General features: G+C 42.0%; 1 protein-coding gene across 1 annotated transcript; it reads right to left on the minus strand.

Moving 5' to 3' along the window:
- Positions 1-9,598: 9,598 nt before the first annotated feature.
- LOC115175658 (ADP-ribosylation factor-like protein 4A) lies at positions 9,599-12,879 on the minus strand. Its single transcript, XM_029735069.1, has 2 exons — positions 12,751-12,879; positions 9,599-11,944 (listed from the first exon to the last, which is right to left on the minus strand). Exon 2 carries the CDS (start codon positions 11,833-11,835, stop codon positions 11,227-11,229), a length of 609 nt encoding a protein of 202 aa, XP_029590929.1. The 5' UTR covers positions 11,836-11,944; positions 12,751-12,879; the 3' UTR covers positions 9,599-11,226.
- Between the last annotated feature and the right edge of the window lie 2,398 nt (positions 12,880-15,277).

Here is a 15,277-nt window from a genome sequence, read left to right on the forward strand (position 1 = left end):
AAAGTGCTAATTGTGAGTGAGTGGACTATCCTAGTTAAATAAATACAAATGGCATGAAATGAAATGAGGAAGTAAAGGGTGGACATGGTGACTGGGACTTCATGGGGGTGTGAGTTTGTCTCTCGTCATTTAGAACATAGCAGACAGAGAGGAAGGTACAGTAAACCATCTGGTGCAGATGAAAGCATTTACAGTCCAGATCTGGCTCGCCATTACATTCCTCCACGGAAACACTTAATGACCATGTGCAGAGTGTTTTTTATGGCTTCGAGCTGCTCTTTTATGACCATAGTGTAGGCCTTGTTCAGTGTCACGCAGGAGGAGTGGAGGGTGTGGGGGGAATGGGTCAGGGAGGGGGTGTGACTGGAACAGGGTTGGAGTGGAACAGGGTGTGGTTTGACATATAGCTTCTGAATCAGCTAGTTCTGAGGGCAGGAAGAAAGTCCATGACGCAGGGACCTGGTCAGCAGATGCGCTTGATTTATCTCAGAGTCTGCACTTTTGGGGCTAATCCATTGGTTCCATCGTACAGGACAAATTAAGCATCCTGACTGGTTGCATCACTGCCTGGTATTGCAACTGCCGGGCTCCGACCGCAAGGCACTACAAAGGGTAGTGTATACGGCCCAGTACATCACTGGGGCCAAGCTTCCTGCCATCCACAACCTCTATATCAGGCGGTGTCAGAGGACGGCCCTAAAAATTGTCAAAGACTCCAGCAACCCTGTCATAGACTGTTCTCTCTGCTACCACACGACAAGCGATACCCGAGCGCCAAGTCGAGGTCCAGGGCTTCTTAGCAGCTTCTACCCCCACCCCTCTTTTATACTGCTGCTACTCTCTGTTTATTATCTATGCATAGTCACTTTACCTACATGTACATATTACTTCAGTTACCTCAACTATACGGTGCCCCAGCACATTGACTCTGTACCGGTACCCCCTGTATAAAGCCTCGCTTGTTATTTTACTGCTGCTGTTTAAATATTTGTTACTTTTATTTTCTATTTTTTAGTTATCTATTTTTTACTTAATGCTTATTTTTATTAACTTCTTAAATCTTAAAGCATTGTCGGTTAAGGGCTTGTAAGTAAGTCGTATTCGGCGCATGTGACAAATACAATTTGATTTGATTTGATTTCAAGCGCAGCTCAAGTTGAACGGGCTTGGAGACCATGCTTTTTATTTAGCCTACTAATACCATATGACTTACATCAAAAGATTAGAGGGCAAGGGCCCAGGCAGGTGTTGCAGTGGAGATTGACAGGATGGTATGGGAACGACTGAACCCTACACCCCAATGTGATAAATAAACTGTGTGTGTGTGTGTGTGTGTGTGTGTGTGTGTGTGTGTGTGTGTGTGTGTGTGTGTGTGTGTGTGTGTGTGTGTGTGTGTGTTTAGGGCTTGGGAGTAACGGATTACAAGTTTGGGCTTAGTGGGACTATCATTTGTTTTTCAACAGGACAATGACCCTGTCACACCCTGATCTGTTTCACCTGTCCTTGTGATTATCTCCACCCCCCTCTAAGTGTCGCCCATCTTCCCCATTATCCCCTGTGTATTTATACCTGTGTTCTTTGTTTGTCCGTTGCCAGTTAGTCTTGTTTGTCAAGTCAACCCGCGTTTTTGTCCTCAGCTCCTGCTTTTTCCAGTCTCTCCTCTTTCTCGCCCTCCTGGTTTTGACCCTTGCCTGTCCTGACTCTGAGCCCGCCTGCCTGACCACTCTGCCTGCCTGCCGACCTGTACCTTTGCCCCACCTCTGGATTTGTCACGCCCTGATCTGTTTCACCTGCCCCTGTGATTGTCTCCACCTTTTCCAGGTGTCGCTTATTTTCCCCCAGTGTATTTATCCCTGTGTTTCCTGTCTCTCTGTGCCAGTTTGTCTTGTATGTTTAGTCAAGTCAACCAGCGTGTTTTTTCCCCGTACTCCTTTTTCTATTGTCTTTTGCTAGTCTTCTTGGTTTTGACCACTGCCTGACTCTGGACTACTTTCCTTCCTGCCTGCCTGATCATCCTGCCTGTCCTGACCTTGTATCAGCCTGCCCTTCGGTACCTATTGGACTCTGAACTGGTTTTGACCTTTTGCCTGTCCACAACCATTCTCTTGCCTACCCCTTTTTGGATTTATAAACATTGTAAAACTCCAACCATCTGCCTCCTGTGTCTGCATCTGGGTCTCGCCTTGTGCCTTGATAGGATTGTTGATCTCTGCCTATCCTGAGCCTGCCTGCAGTCCGGTACCGTTGCCCCACCTCTGGTTTACTGACCCCTGCCTGCCTTGACCTGTCTATTGCCTGCCACTGTTGGAATATTAAACCATTGTCAATTCGACATGCCTGCATCTGGGTCTTACCTTGATTCCTGATAGACCCAATACACCGCCAGGCTGTGTAAGGGCTATTTTACCAAGAAGGAGAGTGATGGAGAGCAGCATCGGATGACCTGGCCTCCACAATCACCCCACCTCAACCAAATTGAGATGGTTTGGGATGAGTCGAACCGCAGAGTGAAGGAAAAGCAGACAACAAGTGCTCAGCATATATGGGAATTCCTCCAAGACTGTTAGAAAAGCATTCCAGATGAAGCTGGTTGAGAGAATGCCAAGAGTGTACAAAGCTGTCATCAAGGCAAAAGGTGGATATTTGAATAACCTTAAATAGAAAATATACTTAGATTTGTTTAACACATTTTTGATTACTACATGATTCCATATGTGTTATTTCATGGTTTTGATGTCTTCAATATCATTCTACAATGTAGAAAATAGTAAAAATAAAGAAAAACCCTTGAATGAGTAGGTGGTCTAAAACTTTTGACCGGTAGTGTAAGGGATTACAAAAAACGATAACTGTAATCCGTTATGTTACCAGCAAAAATATTGTAATCAGATTACAAAGATTTTTGAAAAACTAGATGATTACTTCAGATAGCATGTTTGCGAAAAAAATCTTTGACACTTTTCTCAATGACATTAAAATCAGCATTGAAAAAAGGCGCAAATTTAAGTTTGTTCCACCTGACCACAAGTCAGGGACCGCTAAAATGACACACCAAATGTGTTTGATCGATCGCGGAAAAAACGCAGGAAGAAACTTTTGTAGGCTACAGTCCAATGTATGTCTTCCAATGGTGCGACGGCTGTCGGCATCCAAAGATTATCCAACTTGAATAAACGCTTGGAGGTAAGGATGTGGGTAAGCAGTGGGGTAGTCAACGGCGATACGGATATCACTTATTGATATCTACATGGCGCATTGATGTGAATCACACTGCTGCTCTGTCATTTGGCTATTTGCGATTTACGGATTGTAGTTGTTGTTCACACATCTAAATGTGTATTTGAACCCAATAATGATTGAATTCAATAAGTTTTTATGCTGCCTATCTAACATTGTTTTTGAAACAAGTGAACAGGCAGTGAAAAATGTGCTCTTGCAACAGCTGCATACTGCGGATCCCAGTCTATGGAATTAAAGTTGGGCTTTTATTTCTCAATCTAATTCATGCTGATAAAAAAATAAAAGCCGTGGGCCTAATGGACAGATGCTCAAACTCGCACACTTTTGATAAACTTAAAGGGGCAATCTGTAGTTGCTACATCTATTTTTTTACTTAAAAATTATATATATATACACTACCGTTCAAAAGTTTGGGGTCACTTAGAAATGTCCTTGTTTTTGAAAGAAAAGCACATATTTTGTCCACTAAAATAACATCAAATTGATCAGAAATACAGTGTAGACATTGTTAATATTGTAAATGACTATTGTAGCAGGAAACGGCTGATTTTTTATGGAATATCTACACAGGCGTACAGAGGCCCATTATCAGCAACCATCACTCCGGTGTTCCGATGACAAGTTGTGTTAGCTAATCCAAGTTTGTCATTTTAAAAGGCTAATTGATTATTAGAAACATTGTTGAAATTATGTTAGTACAACTGAAAACTGTTGAAATGATTAAAGAAGCAATTAAATTGGCCAGAATGCCAGCATCCCAGAGATGCCTCTTCACTGTTGACGTTGAGACTGGTGTTTTGCGGATACTATTTAATGAAGTTGCCAGTTGAGGACTTGAGAGGTGTCTGTTTCTCAAACTAGACACTCTAATGTACTTGTCCTCTTGCTCAGTTGTGCACTGGGGCCTCCCACTCCTCTTTCTATTCTGGTTAGAGCCAGTTTACGCTGTTCTGTGAGGGGAGTAGTACAAAGCGTTGTGCAAGATCTTCAGTTTCTTGGTAATTTCTCACATGGAATAGCCTTCAGTTCTCAAAACAAGAATAGACTGATGAGTTTCAGAAGAATGGTCTTTGTTCTGGCCATTTTGAGCCTGTAATCGAACCCACAAATGCTGATGCTCCAGATACTCAACTAGTGTAAAGAAGGCCAGTTTTGTTGCTTCTTTAATCAGAACAACTTAGATATTCCATAAAAAAATCTGCCGTTTCCAGCTACAATAGTCATTACAACATTAACAATGTCTACACTGTATTTCTGATACATTTGATGTTGTTTTAATGGAAAAAAATGTTTTTCTTTCAAAAGCAAGGACATTTCTAAGTGACCCCAAACTTTTGAACGGTAGTGTATATACATTTGAAGTCGGAAGTTTAAATACACTTGCAATAGGTGGAGTTGGAGTCATTAAAACTAGTTTTTCAACCACTCCACAAATTTCTTGTTGACAAACTATAGTTTTGTGCATGACACAAGTGATTTTTCCAACAATTGTTTACAGACAGATTATTTCACTTATAATTCACTGTATCACAATTCCAGTGGGTCAGAAGTTTACATACACTAAGTTGACTGTGCCTTTAAACAGCTTGGAAAATTCCAGAAAATGATGTCATGGCTTTAGAAGCTTCTGATAGGCTAATTGACATAATTTGAGTCAATAGGAGGTGTACCTGTGGATGTATTTCAAGCCTACCTTCAAACTCAGTTCCTCTTTGCTTGACATCATGGGAAAATCAAAAGAAAGCAGCCAAGACCGCAGAAAGAAAATTGGAGACCTCCACAAGTCTGGCTCATCCTTGGGAGCAATTTCCAAATGCCTGACGGTACCACGTTCATCTGTACAAACAATAGTACGCAAGTATAAACACCATGGGACCATGCAGCCGTCACACCGCTCTGGAAGTAGATGCATTCTGTCTCCTGGAGGTGAATGTACTTTGGTGTGAAAGGTACAAATCAATCCCAGAACAACAGCAAAGGGCCTTGTGAAGATGCAGGAGGAAACAGGTGCAAAAGTATCTATATCCACAGTAAAACGAGCCCAATATCGACATAACCTGAAAGGCCCCTCAGCAAGGAAGAAGACACTGCTCCAAAACCGCCATAAAAAACCCAGATTACGGTTTGCAACTGCACATGGGGACAAAGATCGTACTTTTTGGAGAAATGTCCTCTGGTCTGATGAAACAAAAATAGAACTGTTTGGCCATAATGACCATCATTATGTTTGGAGGAAAAAGGGGGAGGCTTGCAAGCCGAAGAACACCATCCCAACCGTAAAGCATGGGGGTGGCAGCATCATGTTGTGGGGGTGCTTTGCTGCAGGAGGGACTGCAGGAGGCACTTCACAAAATAGATTGCATCATGAGTATGGAAAATTATGTGGACATATTGAAGCAACATCTCAAGACATCAGTCAGGAAGTTAAAGCTTGGTCGCAAATGCGTCTTCCAAAGGGACAATGACCCCAAGCATACTTCCAAAGTAGTGGCAAAATGGCTTAAGGACAACACAAAGCCTTGACCTCAATTCTTAGAAATGTGTGGGCAGAACTGAAAAAGCGTGTGCGAGCAAGGAGGCCTACAAACCTGACTCAGTTACACCAGCTCTGTCACGAGGAATTTGCCAAAATACACCCAACTTATTGTGGGAAGCTTGTGGAAGGCTACATTTGACCCAAGTTAAACAATTTAAAGGCAATGCTACCTAATATTAATTGACTGTATGTAAACTTCTGACCCACTGGGAATGTGATGAAAGAAATAAAAGCTGAAATAAATAATTCTCTCTACTATTATTCTGAGATTTCACATTCTTAAAATAAAGTGGTGATCCTAACTGACCTAAGACAGGGAATTTTTACTCTGATTAAATGTCTGGAATTGTAAAAAAACTGAGTTTAAATGTAGTTGGCTAAGGTGTATGTAAACTTCCGACTTCAACTGTATACATATCCATTGATTTTTGAAGAATATAACTTATAAATGTTCAACTGTCACACTCCATGAGAACCCAAAATATAAGCTTGTTTTTCTCCAATGTTTGTAAACATTGTAAATGTAAACAAACACTGTATAGCCTCATAACATGGTTAAAACAATACTTTTGATATCATGGATGGTCAGTCCTTACATCCATAGCTCTGTCTATTAATCTGAGAGTGGTTACATTTATCCCTGCCCATCCCTCAGCTTATTACCAAAATAGAGGCGGGTGACCGTTTTGTTATTGTTTCATCTGTGGATTTGCCCTTTACGCAGCTGCATATTATCAAGATATCTAAATGTCACCAACAAAAAGGTGAACAATAGGCCTACAGCAAATGCAGCATATGGCATTCATTTTTCACATGTAAATAGCACTTTTCAGTAGTGCTCAAAGAATGCCATTCCATGAGCTTGCATTTATTTTTCAAATCGAATCAATGAGCCCAATCAGTCCTCCATGACAACAAAATCATAAACAATAGAGTAAGATGCTACAGAGGGTAGTGTGTACTGCCCAGTACATCACTGGGGCTTCCTGACATCCAGGACCTATATTTTTTAATTATTTATTTTTATTTCACCTTTATTTAACCAGGTAGGCAAGTTGAGAACAAGTTCTCATTTACAATTGCGACCTGGCCAAGATAAAGCAAGCAGTTTGACACATACAACAACACAGAGTTACACATGGAGTAAAACAAACATACAGTCAATAATATAGTAGAAAAATAAGTATATATACAATGTGAGCAAATGAGGTGAGATAAGGGAGGTAAAGGCAATAAAGGCCATGGTGGAAAAGTAAATACAATATAGCAAGTAAAACACTGGAGTGGTAGATTTGTAGTAGAAGAAAGTGCAAAGTAGAAATAGAAATAATGGGGTGCAGAGGAGCAAAATAAATAAATAAATACAGTAGGGGATGAGGTAATTGTTTGGGCTATAGATGGGCTATGTACAGGTGCAGTGATCTGTGAGCTGCTCTGGCAGCTGATGCTTAAAGCTAGTGAGGGAGATAAGTGTTTCCAGTTTTAGAGATTTTTGTAGTTCATTCCAATCATTGGCAGCAGAGAACTATATACTAGGTGGCGTCAGAGGAATGCCCCAAAGAATTGTCAAAGACTCCAGTCACTCAAGTAATAGACTGTTCTCTCTGCTGCCGCATGGCAAGCGGTACCGGAGCTCCAAGTGTACCGGAGCTCCAAGCTTCTATCCCCAAGCCATAAGAATTAATCAAATGGCCACCCGTACTATTTACATTGACCCCCCCCCCACCCTGCTGCTACTTACTTTTGTTAATTTTGCAAATATTTTCTTAACTCTTTCTTGAACTGCATTGTTGGTTAAGGGCTTGTAAGTAAGCATTTCAAGGTAAGGTATTACCTGTTGTATTCGGAGCATGTGACAAATAAAATGTGATTTGTTTTGCTTTGAGTAGGGCGGCTAACAGTGGTGGAAAAAGTAACCAATTGTCATACTTGAGTAAAAGTAAAGATACCTTAATAGAAAATTACTCAAGTAAAGGTGAAAGTCACCCAGTAAAATACTACTTGAGTAAAAGTATATTTGTTTTATATACTTTAGTGTGTGTGTGTGTGTGTGTGTGTGTGTGTGTGTGTGTGTGTGTGTGTGTGTGTGTGTGTGTGTGTGTGTGTGTGTGTGTGTGTGTGTGTGTGTGTGTGTGTGTGTGTGTGTGTGTGTGTGTGTGTGTGTGTGTGTGTGTGTGTGTGTGTGTGTGTGTGTGTGTGTGTACCCCTGGCCATGGGAACAGAGAGGCCTTAACCTCTGGTGCCACACGGACCTGTCTGACGTCACTATGATGGAAACATTGACATGGGCACTGGGCAAACGGCCATTTCGCCTGGAGAAATGTGTGTGCCACCGTTGATATGGCAAGGCCGATCGTTCAGTCGTTTACACATGTAATAGGAAGTAAAACTTGGTTAGGTGTTGTATTGAAATGTTTCATCCAAATGTTTACAGCAGAGCCAAGGGGAGTTTGAAAGAGTAGTATGAAGCTTTACAAAGTCAAATCAATATTATTTATGTTTCCTGCTGCTTATTTAGTTGCAAAAATGCTCCTCCATTAAATTAATGCTAAATTCTTAAAAATGTTGGTGCAGGACCAGGTTTTCTGTAGACAAACATGCAGTGAGAGAACATGCATACAGAGAGAATTTGTTTGGATATTTCAATTTAGGGCGGCGCACAATTGGCCCAGCGTTGTCTGGTTTTGGCCGTGTAGGCCGTCATTGAAAATAAGAATTTGTTCTTAACTGACTTGCCTAGTTAAATAAAAGTTACTTTTTTATCTCTGAAACAATTAACTGTGAGCCATTTTCAGTTTCACCACCATTATCCATACCTGTCAGATAGATACCTGGGTGACCTGGAGCCGCTGTGTGTGTGTGTATGTGTGTGTGTGTGTGTGTGTGTACCTGTGGGCGTGCCTGCGCATGTGTGTGTGCCCTCCCCTCACATGACTGTGCCCTCACCTCCATCCTTACAATAACCAGGAAAGGGCTTAACAGGGGAAACGCTTAGAGAGAGATCACTCCTTACTGGGTCATCTCTTACCAATGCCCACTCTCCTCCCTCCCTCTATTAGTCTGTTATTGTTCTGAGGGTGGGTTCTCTTGGGCTAGAACTGACGATGTCCGCTTGTTTCTTCTCCAAACACAGTCACCAACACCATTGAAAGCAGCCCCAGATAAGATAAGACATTTCAACAGCTGGTAATTTGAACATGTTTTACTGTTTCTTCTGTTCTGTAAGTAGCCTCAATCCCAAGACCACCTGATCCAGAGTTCTAGTTCTGTTCCCAGCTTAAAATCCCACCACTAGGACCCTGCCCATTATGCATATCATGCTTTTCCCTGTGTTTCTCAGGAATATTCATGAGCCTTAGAACACCAGCCTCAATTCTAGCTAACAGTGAGTGGCTGTTAAACCTGAATTACTTTCACCACTGAGTGCAGGGGGTTTGGGGCGTAGGCAGTGAGATCAGGTTGGTGAAAAGTGAAATAATGTGTGTGTGCGAGAACAGTAAAGTAGACTGTGTAATGAATGCACTTGATTCTGATTGCAGTGCAGTGCAGCCGCTCTAGTTTGTTATTCTGTTTCTACACTGAACATGAGGGCAGGAACCTATTGCATGAGGAAATATCAGTGAGTCTACATTTTATTTGCCCCCAACATCTGATGCAGTGTAAATGCCATATAACTGCTGATAAACTAGGACAGAAGCGCAACTTAAATATTCTTCCTCTGAAAATAGTATTCACAAACCTGTTACCCAATGTCTAATGCCATCTAGGAAATTAATTTACCACTTTTGATGAGAAAAAAAAAAAAAAAAGTTCAATATCATGTTAGTGTTTAATTGTTGCTTTATTCAAGGTGAACACATTTATACAAACAAATACATAAATATGAGCACCCCTTCCCCTCACACACAGACAGAGTAAACAGGGGGACAACTGACATTCCAATGTGATAACAGCATAACAATTTTTTTTTTAACGCTTCCTTCGAAGCAATATCAACATTTCACTTCTTTAAGTATCATAATAAACCTCATACAAAAATCTGATGCAAGTTCTAAGGTCAGAAAACAGACCAATAAAGTGCCTTTATTTGACTGTCTATCAACATGGAAGTCCATGGGTGCGTTCCAGGTACACAAACTCTGCACAAGTCTGAGATCTGATCAGATCTTTACATCTGCGGAACTATTTAATGTTTTAGGAACCACATCAACATGATATAACAATCCTATAAACTGAAAGGATCTAAGTAGAATGAGTATCTGGAACACTCCCAAAGCTTTAGGTAGATGGTGAAGAAGGGCTAAATCTACAGATCCAGCCCTACTTCGCCATCTACCTAAAACTTTGGGTGTGTTCCAGATACACTCATTCTACTTCGGTCCTTGCACCCAAAGTCTTAGGCAGGTACTAGGACTGGATCTGACAGAAGCCTGACACTTGGAGTACAGGGTCCAGATCAGACAGCTAGCCAAGCCAGGAAGGAATATTCAGGGTATGCTGAGCCAACAGCATGTCAAATCAACAGAATTACACAAGACAACCACCCTGCCTGACAGCTGTTTTTACCCCTACCTCCAACCTAACACAAATTATAGTGACATTAAAATAGCCCAACTGCTATAGATTCTGATCATTTATCACTGATGAAACAATAAGGTTGTTACATATCATTTAAAAACATCCATCTCTGTATTCTCTTCTCAGTGAATCATCAAGCTTATGCTAAACCCGTCTATCTAGACCCTCTCAACTTCCATTGAGCAACATGGAGACAGAATACTGACTGATTGTAACACTAACTTTGAGGTCACACTAACAAGTGACTGACTGCAACTTGATTGTCCTTTGTTTTCCACATGTAATCTCATTGTCAAAAAAGGCTTTGGTAAACCGATCATTTCAATGTGTTTTCATGCTTCAAACTGATTGAAAAGTGGGCTACATACATTTAACACTTGAGAGTATAGACAGAACACAATCAAGTGTATATATTTGACTTCTGACACTTCAACAGTGTTTTGATTGTTTTGTCTCTGAGAACCCCTGTGTGCCTCATGGTATAGAATAACACTTCCTTTAAACATACATTAGTGTCCACTGTCCTGTGATGCTGTGCCTGCCAGGATAGTTGCCATCCAAAGTCCATGAAAATCTATTCCATCAATTCCAGTCAGGACAGAGTGACAACAGCCGTGAACAGACTTAGTCCCATTCCATATGACTAATACAACTCAGCCAACAGACAGGCAGGCAAGCAGCTGAGCCATCACTGAGAGCTCCACGAGACACTGAGCATTATGGGTACTGTAGTACATCATGCTACAGTCAACACCACGTGCCCTGCTCATGATTAACACCACAACAGGTGAGTCCCCATTCACCACCATTGTTAGCTTAAGTCCTTGTGTAGCTCCAACAAGATGGCGGTTGTGTGCGCGCGACTATTCAGATCATCTCTTCTTCTGTTGAGCTTTCTGTGTCTTCTTCCGTTTGTTGATCATGGCGTGGAGCTTCTCCAGACCTTCCTGTAGCCCCTCCCCTATGATAGCGCAGGCGGGCTGCAGGTGCCAGGGCGTTCCGTTACCCAGCTCCCCTAGCGCCAGAGAGCGCTCCATCTCGTGAAGCGGCAGAGAGTTCCTCAGGTCCTGCTTGTTGGCCACCACTAGAACAGGCACCCCCTGGTTCTCCGCTAACCTCGTGATCTTATGGAGCTCTGTCTTGGCTTCCTCTAGGCGCTCGGTGTCGACGGAATCCACCACGAACACAATGCCGTCAGCACACCGCGTGTACGAGCGCCACAGGGGGCGGAGCTTCTCCTGACCGCCCACGTCCCAGAAGTGGAACGCCGCTTTCCGCCAGGACTTTCCGCCCGCGCTCAGGGATACTTTGATCTTCTCCGTGTTGAATCCCTTAGTGGGGACCGTGTTCACAAACTCATTGAAGCGAAGGCGGTAGAGGACAGTGGTCTTCCCAGCGCAGTCCAGACCCAGGATGACAATATGGAGGGCCTGGAAGGAAGGAAGGCTGGGGAAGATCTGGTCTGATAACCCATTCCCCATCTTGTTATTCACGTCTTGAGGGAGACGGGAGTGTCGTGCTGGTGCTGCGTCAACAAATAATCACAAGGCTTCTCATTCCCTTCAGAGGGGGCTGTGCTGCAGCATTCACCTGGAAAGAAAGGAGAGAGGATACAATGTAAGCAGCTGTGAAAAGCACTCAACAACCAACAAGAACAGCAGTCTACTGCTTTATAATTGGAGGGGCTTTAAACTGTAAGTGAATATAGCCAAGGCCTACACAGTCTCTTTATTCTCTTTCTCGTTGTAAGTGAATATACTCACTCTCTCTTACGCCTTTACAGCTTTAATATTTCGGGACATAGGAGAAGAATGAGAGGAGACTATTTGCACATGTAGCGTATTGATTAGCGCTCGGAGCTCGGTGGATTTCATACACTAATTCTCATTCATAGGCAGTAGGCTATCGACATTGACTGACAAGTACGCCAGCGCGCTCCCAACCAAAATTCTATTTTAACTGTCTTCGGGTTGATGATCATTGCTGTTAGGACAAGAGCGTGGAATGGCATTATTCTGCCAAATCCTAAATTGAGAGAATTATCTTGGCTACACAGGACTGATTTGCTGGCCATCAAGAAGCTGTTACACGGCAACATCAGCCTTCTACCACTAATGGTAAAACAAATGGCTTGACAAGCAGACAGGTGTTATGCCAACAAGTGCTATGAAAAAAAACTATGAACCGAATGCTGTGATATATTAGTAGGCTATTGCTAGTATGCTACTCAATCATCTTGCACTCAATAACAGGCAGTCTAGGTAGACACCAATACAAGCTGTCATGAAAAACTGCCCGACGATGGGCTGGGTATAGGCTAATTTATTCCACATATTGTACTGTGCATAATCTCTATGCATGGAAAAATGTATATCATTTGTAGACTGCACACCTACCTTTGTGATGTAGGCATATGGACTTTCCAAAACATGAAATCGTTGCAGGGTTTCCTGTATGATGTCCTTCCTCTCTCTTGCTCACTATCACGACCACACGACTACTGAAAGATAGAAGTAGACTGACTCCCTCTCTATTCCATTCCCGCACCCCGGGTTCAACCCAGAATGTTTCTAGCGCGAGCTCTGGTTGGTTGACGTCCCAGCGCGCTCCGTTTTCTCCTTGTCCGATTGGCGGAACGTTTTCTCCTTGTCCGATTGGTGGAGAGCCGTGTCTGTCTCTTATCTGGAACTCATCTATAGGCTACACATGTGGCTGGTGATAGATTTTGCTCATTTTTCACTTTCAACTTTCTATGATTGCAGCAAACGTTACGAATATGAAGATGTAGATATATATTTTTTAAAGATGTGTCCTGCTTAGTTGTATATTTTTAAATAAAGATAGGGCCAATGTATGACGATTTTTAAAAAGTATTTTATAATTAGATCCGAATATCTGTGCAATGTGCGACAAAAGCAGTCATGCAAGATCATAGAGCAGGGTCATTTCCTTTAATGAAGGAGGCGAGGACCATCAATAACACATTTACTGTGGTTTTGGTGGTCTCAGATCTGGTCTGATCTCTTCGTGGTTTCAATAGTTCTATCTGAAATTAGGCTCCTCAGACGCCAGACATCGGAATGGCGGGAAATGTACATTTGAAATGAGAATGCAGTGAAATCCCACAGGTCACACACTGGTTGAATCAACATTGTTTCCACGTAATTTGACATTGAACCAACGTGGAATAGAAGTTGAATTGACGTATGTGCCCAGTAGGATGGTACACTCAATTTACTAGTGAAACTGATATCCCCCATTGGAAAGCCCATGTCCCTCTTTCAATATCGTAAAGTGATCAAAAGGGACGTTTTCAAGTTCTAGAATATTGTCAGATATGAATTACGAGTTAATTTGACAGGCTATCCACACTAGGGGTCGCCTGATATGAAAATGGGGTCATAGGAAATTTTTAAAAATCAGGAGAAAAACCCCCCATATATTATAATATCATCCTTGTATCTCAAAATCATTGTAATGCGGTTAACCTTAAAAATCTTAATTAGAATGATTAAAATCTAAATGATAAAATTCAACTAGAGTGCACCCACAGATCATGGAAAACGGCCGCATTTGACCACTGCACTTAGCCATTCCCATAGTGAATGTCTAGGCCTGCTACGCTATGATATTACCTCCTGCAATTGACATGGTGAAAACAATCGCCAAAGTCAGATAACACTGTTAAACGAAGAATTTATGCAATTGATAGCAATCAAGAGGAAACTCCCCAGCTTACAGTGCATTCGGAAAGTAATGAGACCCCTTCACTTTTTCCACATTTTGTTACGTTACAGCCTTATTCTAAAATTGATTACATAGTTTTTTCCCTCATCAATCTACACACAATACATTTTTACATTTCATTTTAGTCATTTAGCAGACGCTCTTATCCAGAGCGACTTACAGTAGGGAATGCATACATTTCATTTCATGCATTTTTTACAATTTTTTAAAAAATAAGTTACACCATAATGTCAAAGCAAAAACTGTTTTTTTTAATTCTTGCATATTAAAATAAATAAACTATAATATCATATTTACATAAGTATTCAGACCCTTTACACATTACTTTGTTGAAGCACCTTTGGCAGCGACTACAGCCTTGGGTCTTTTTGGGTATGACGCTACAAGCTTGGCACACCTGTATTTGGGGAGTTTCTCCCGTTCTTCTCTGCAGATCCTAACAAGCGCTGTCAAGTTGGATGGGGAGCGTCACTGCACAGCTATTTCCAGGTCTCTTCAGAGATGTTCGATCAGGTTCAAGTCCGGGCTCTGGTTGGCCCACTCAAGGACATTCAGAGACTTGTCCCAAAGCCACTCTTGCGTTGTCTTGGCTTTGTGCTTAGGGTTGTTGTCCTGTTGGAAGGTGAACCTTTGCCCCAGTCTGAGGTCCAGAGCACTCTGGAGCAGGTTTTCATCAAGGATCTCTCTGTACTTTGCTCCGTTCATCTTTGCCTCAACCCTGACTAGTCTCCCAGTCCCTGCTGCTGAAAATCATCCCCACAGCATGATGCTGCCACCACCATGCTTCACCGTAGGGATGGTGACAGGTTTCCTCCAGACATGATGCTTGGCATTCAGGCCAAAGAGTTCAAATAATGCCCAATCAATTTAATTTACCACAAGTGGACTCCAATCCAGTTTTAGAAACATCTCAAGGATGATCAATGGAAACAGGATGCACCTGAGCTCAATTTAGAGGTTCATAGCATAACGTCTGAATACTCAGGTAAATATGGTTTTTCTGTTTTCTGTTTTTCATACATTTCCAAACATTTCTAAAAACCAGTTTTCACTTATGTCATTATGGGGTATTGTGTGTAGATTGCTGAGGAAATTGTTTTATTGAGTCAATTTTAGAATAAGGCTGAAACATAACACAACGTGGAAAAAGTCAAGGGGTCTGAATACTTTCCGAAG

Source organism: Salmo trutta, chromosome 36 (assembly GCF_901001165.1).
Source record: "Salmo trutta chromosome 36, fSalTru1.1, whole genome shotgun sequence".
Classification (NCBI taxonomy): Eukaryota; Metazoa; Chordata; class Actinopteri; order Salmoniformes; family Salmonidae; genus Salmo; species Salmo trutta.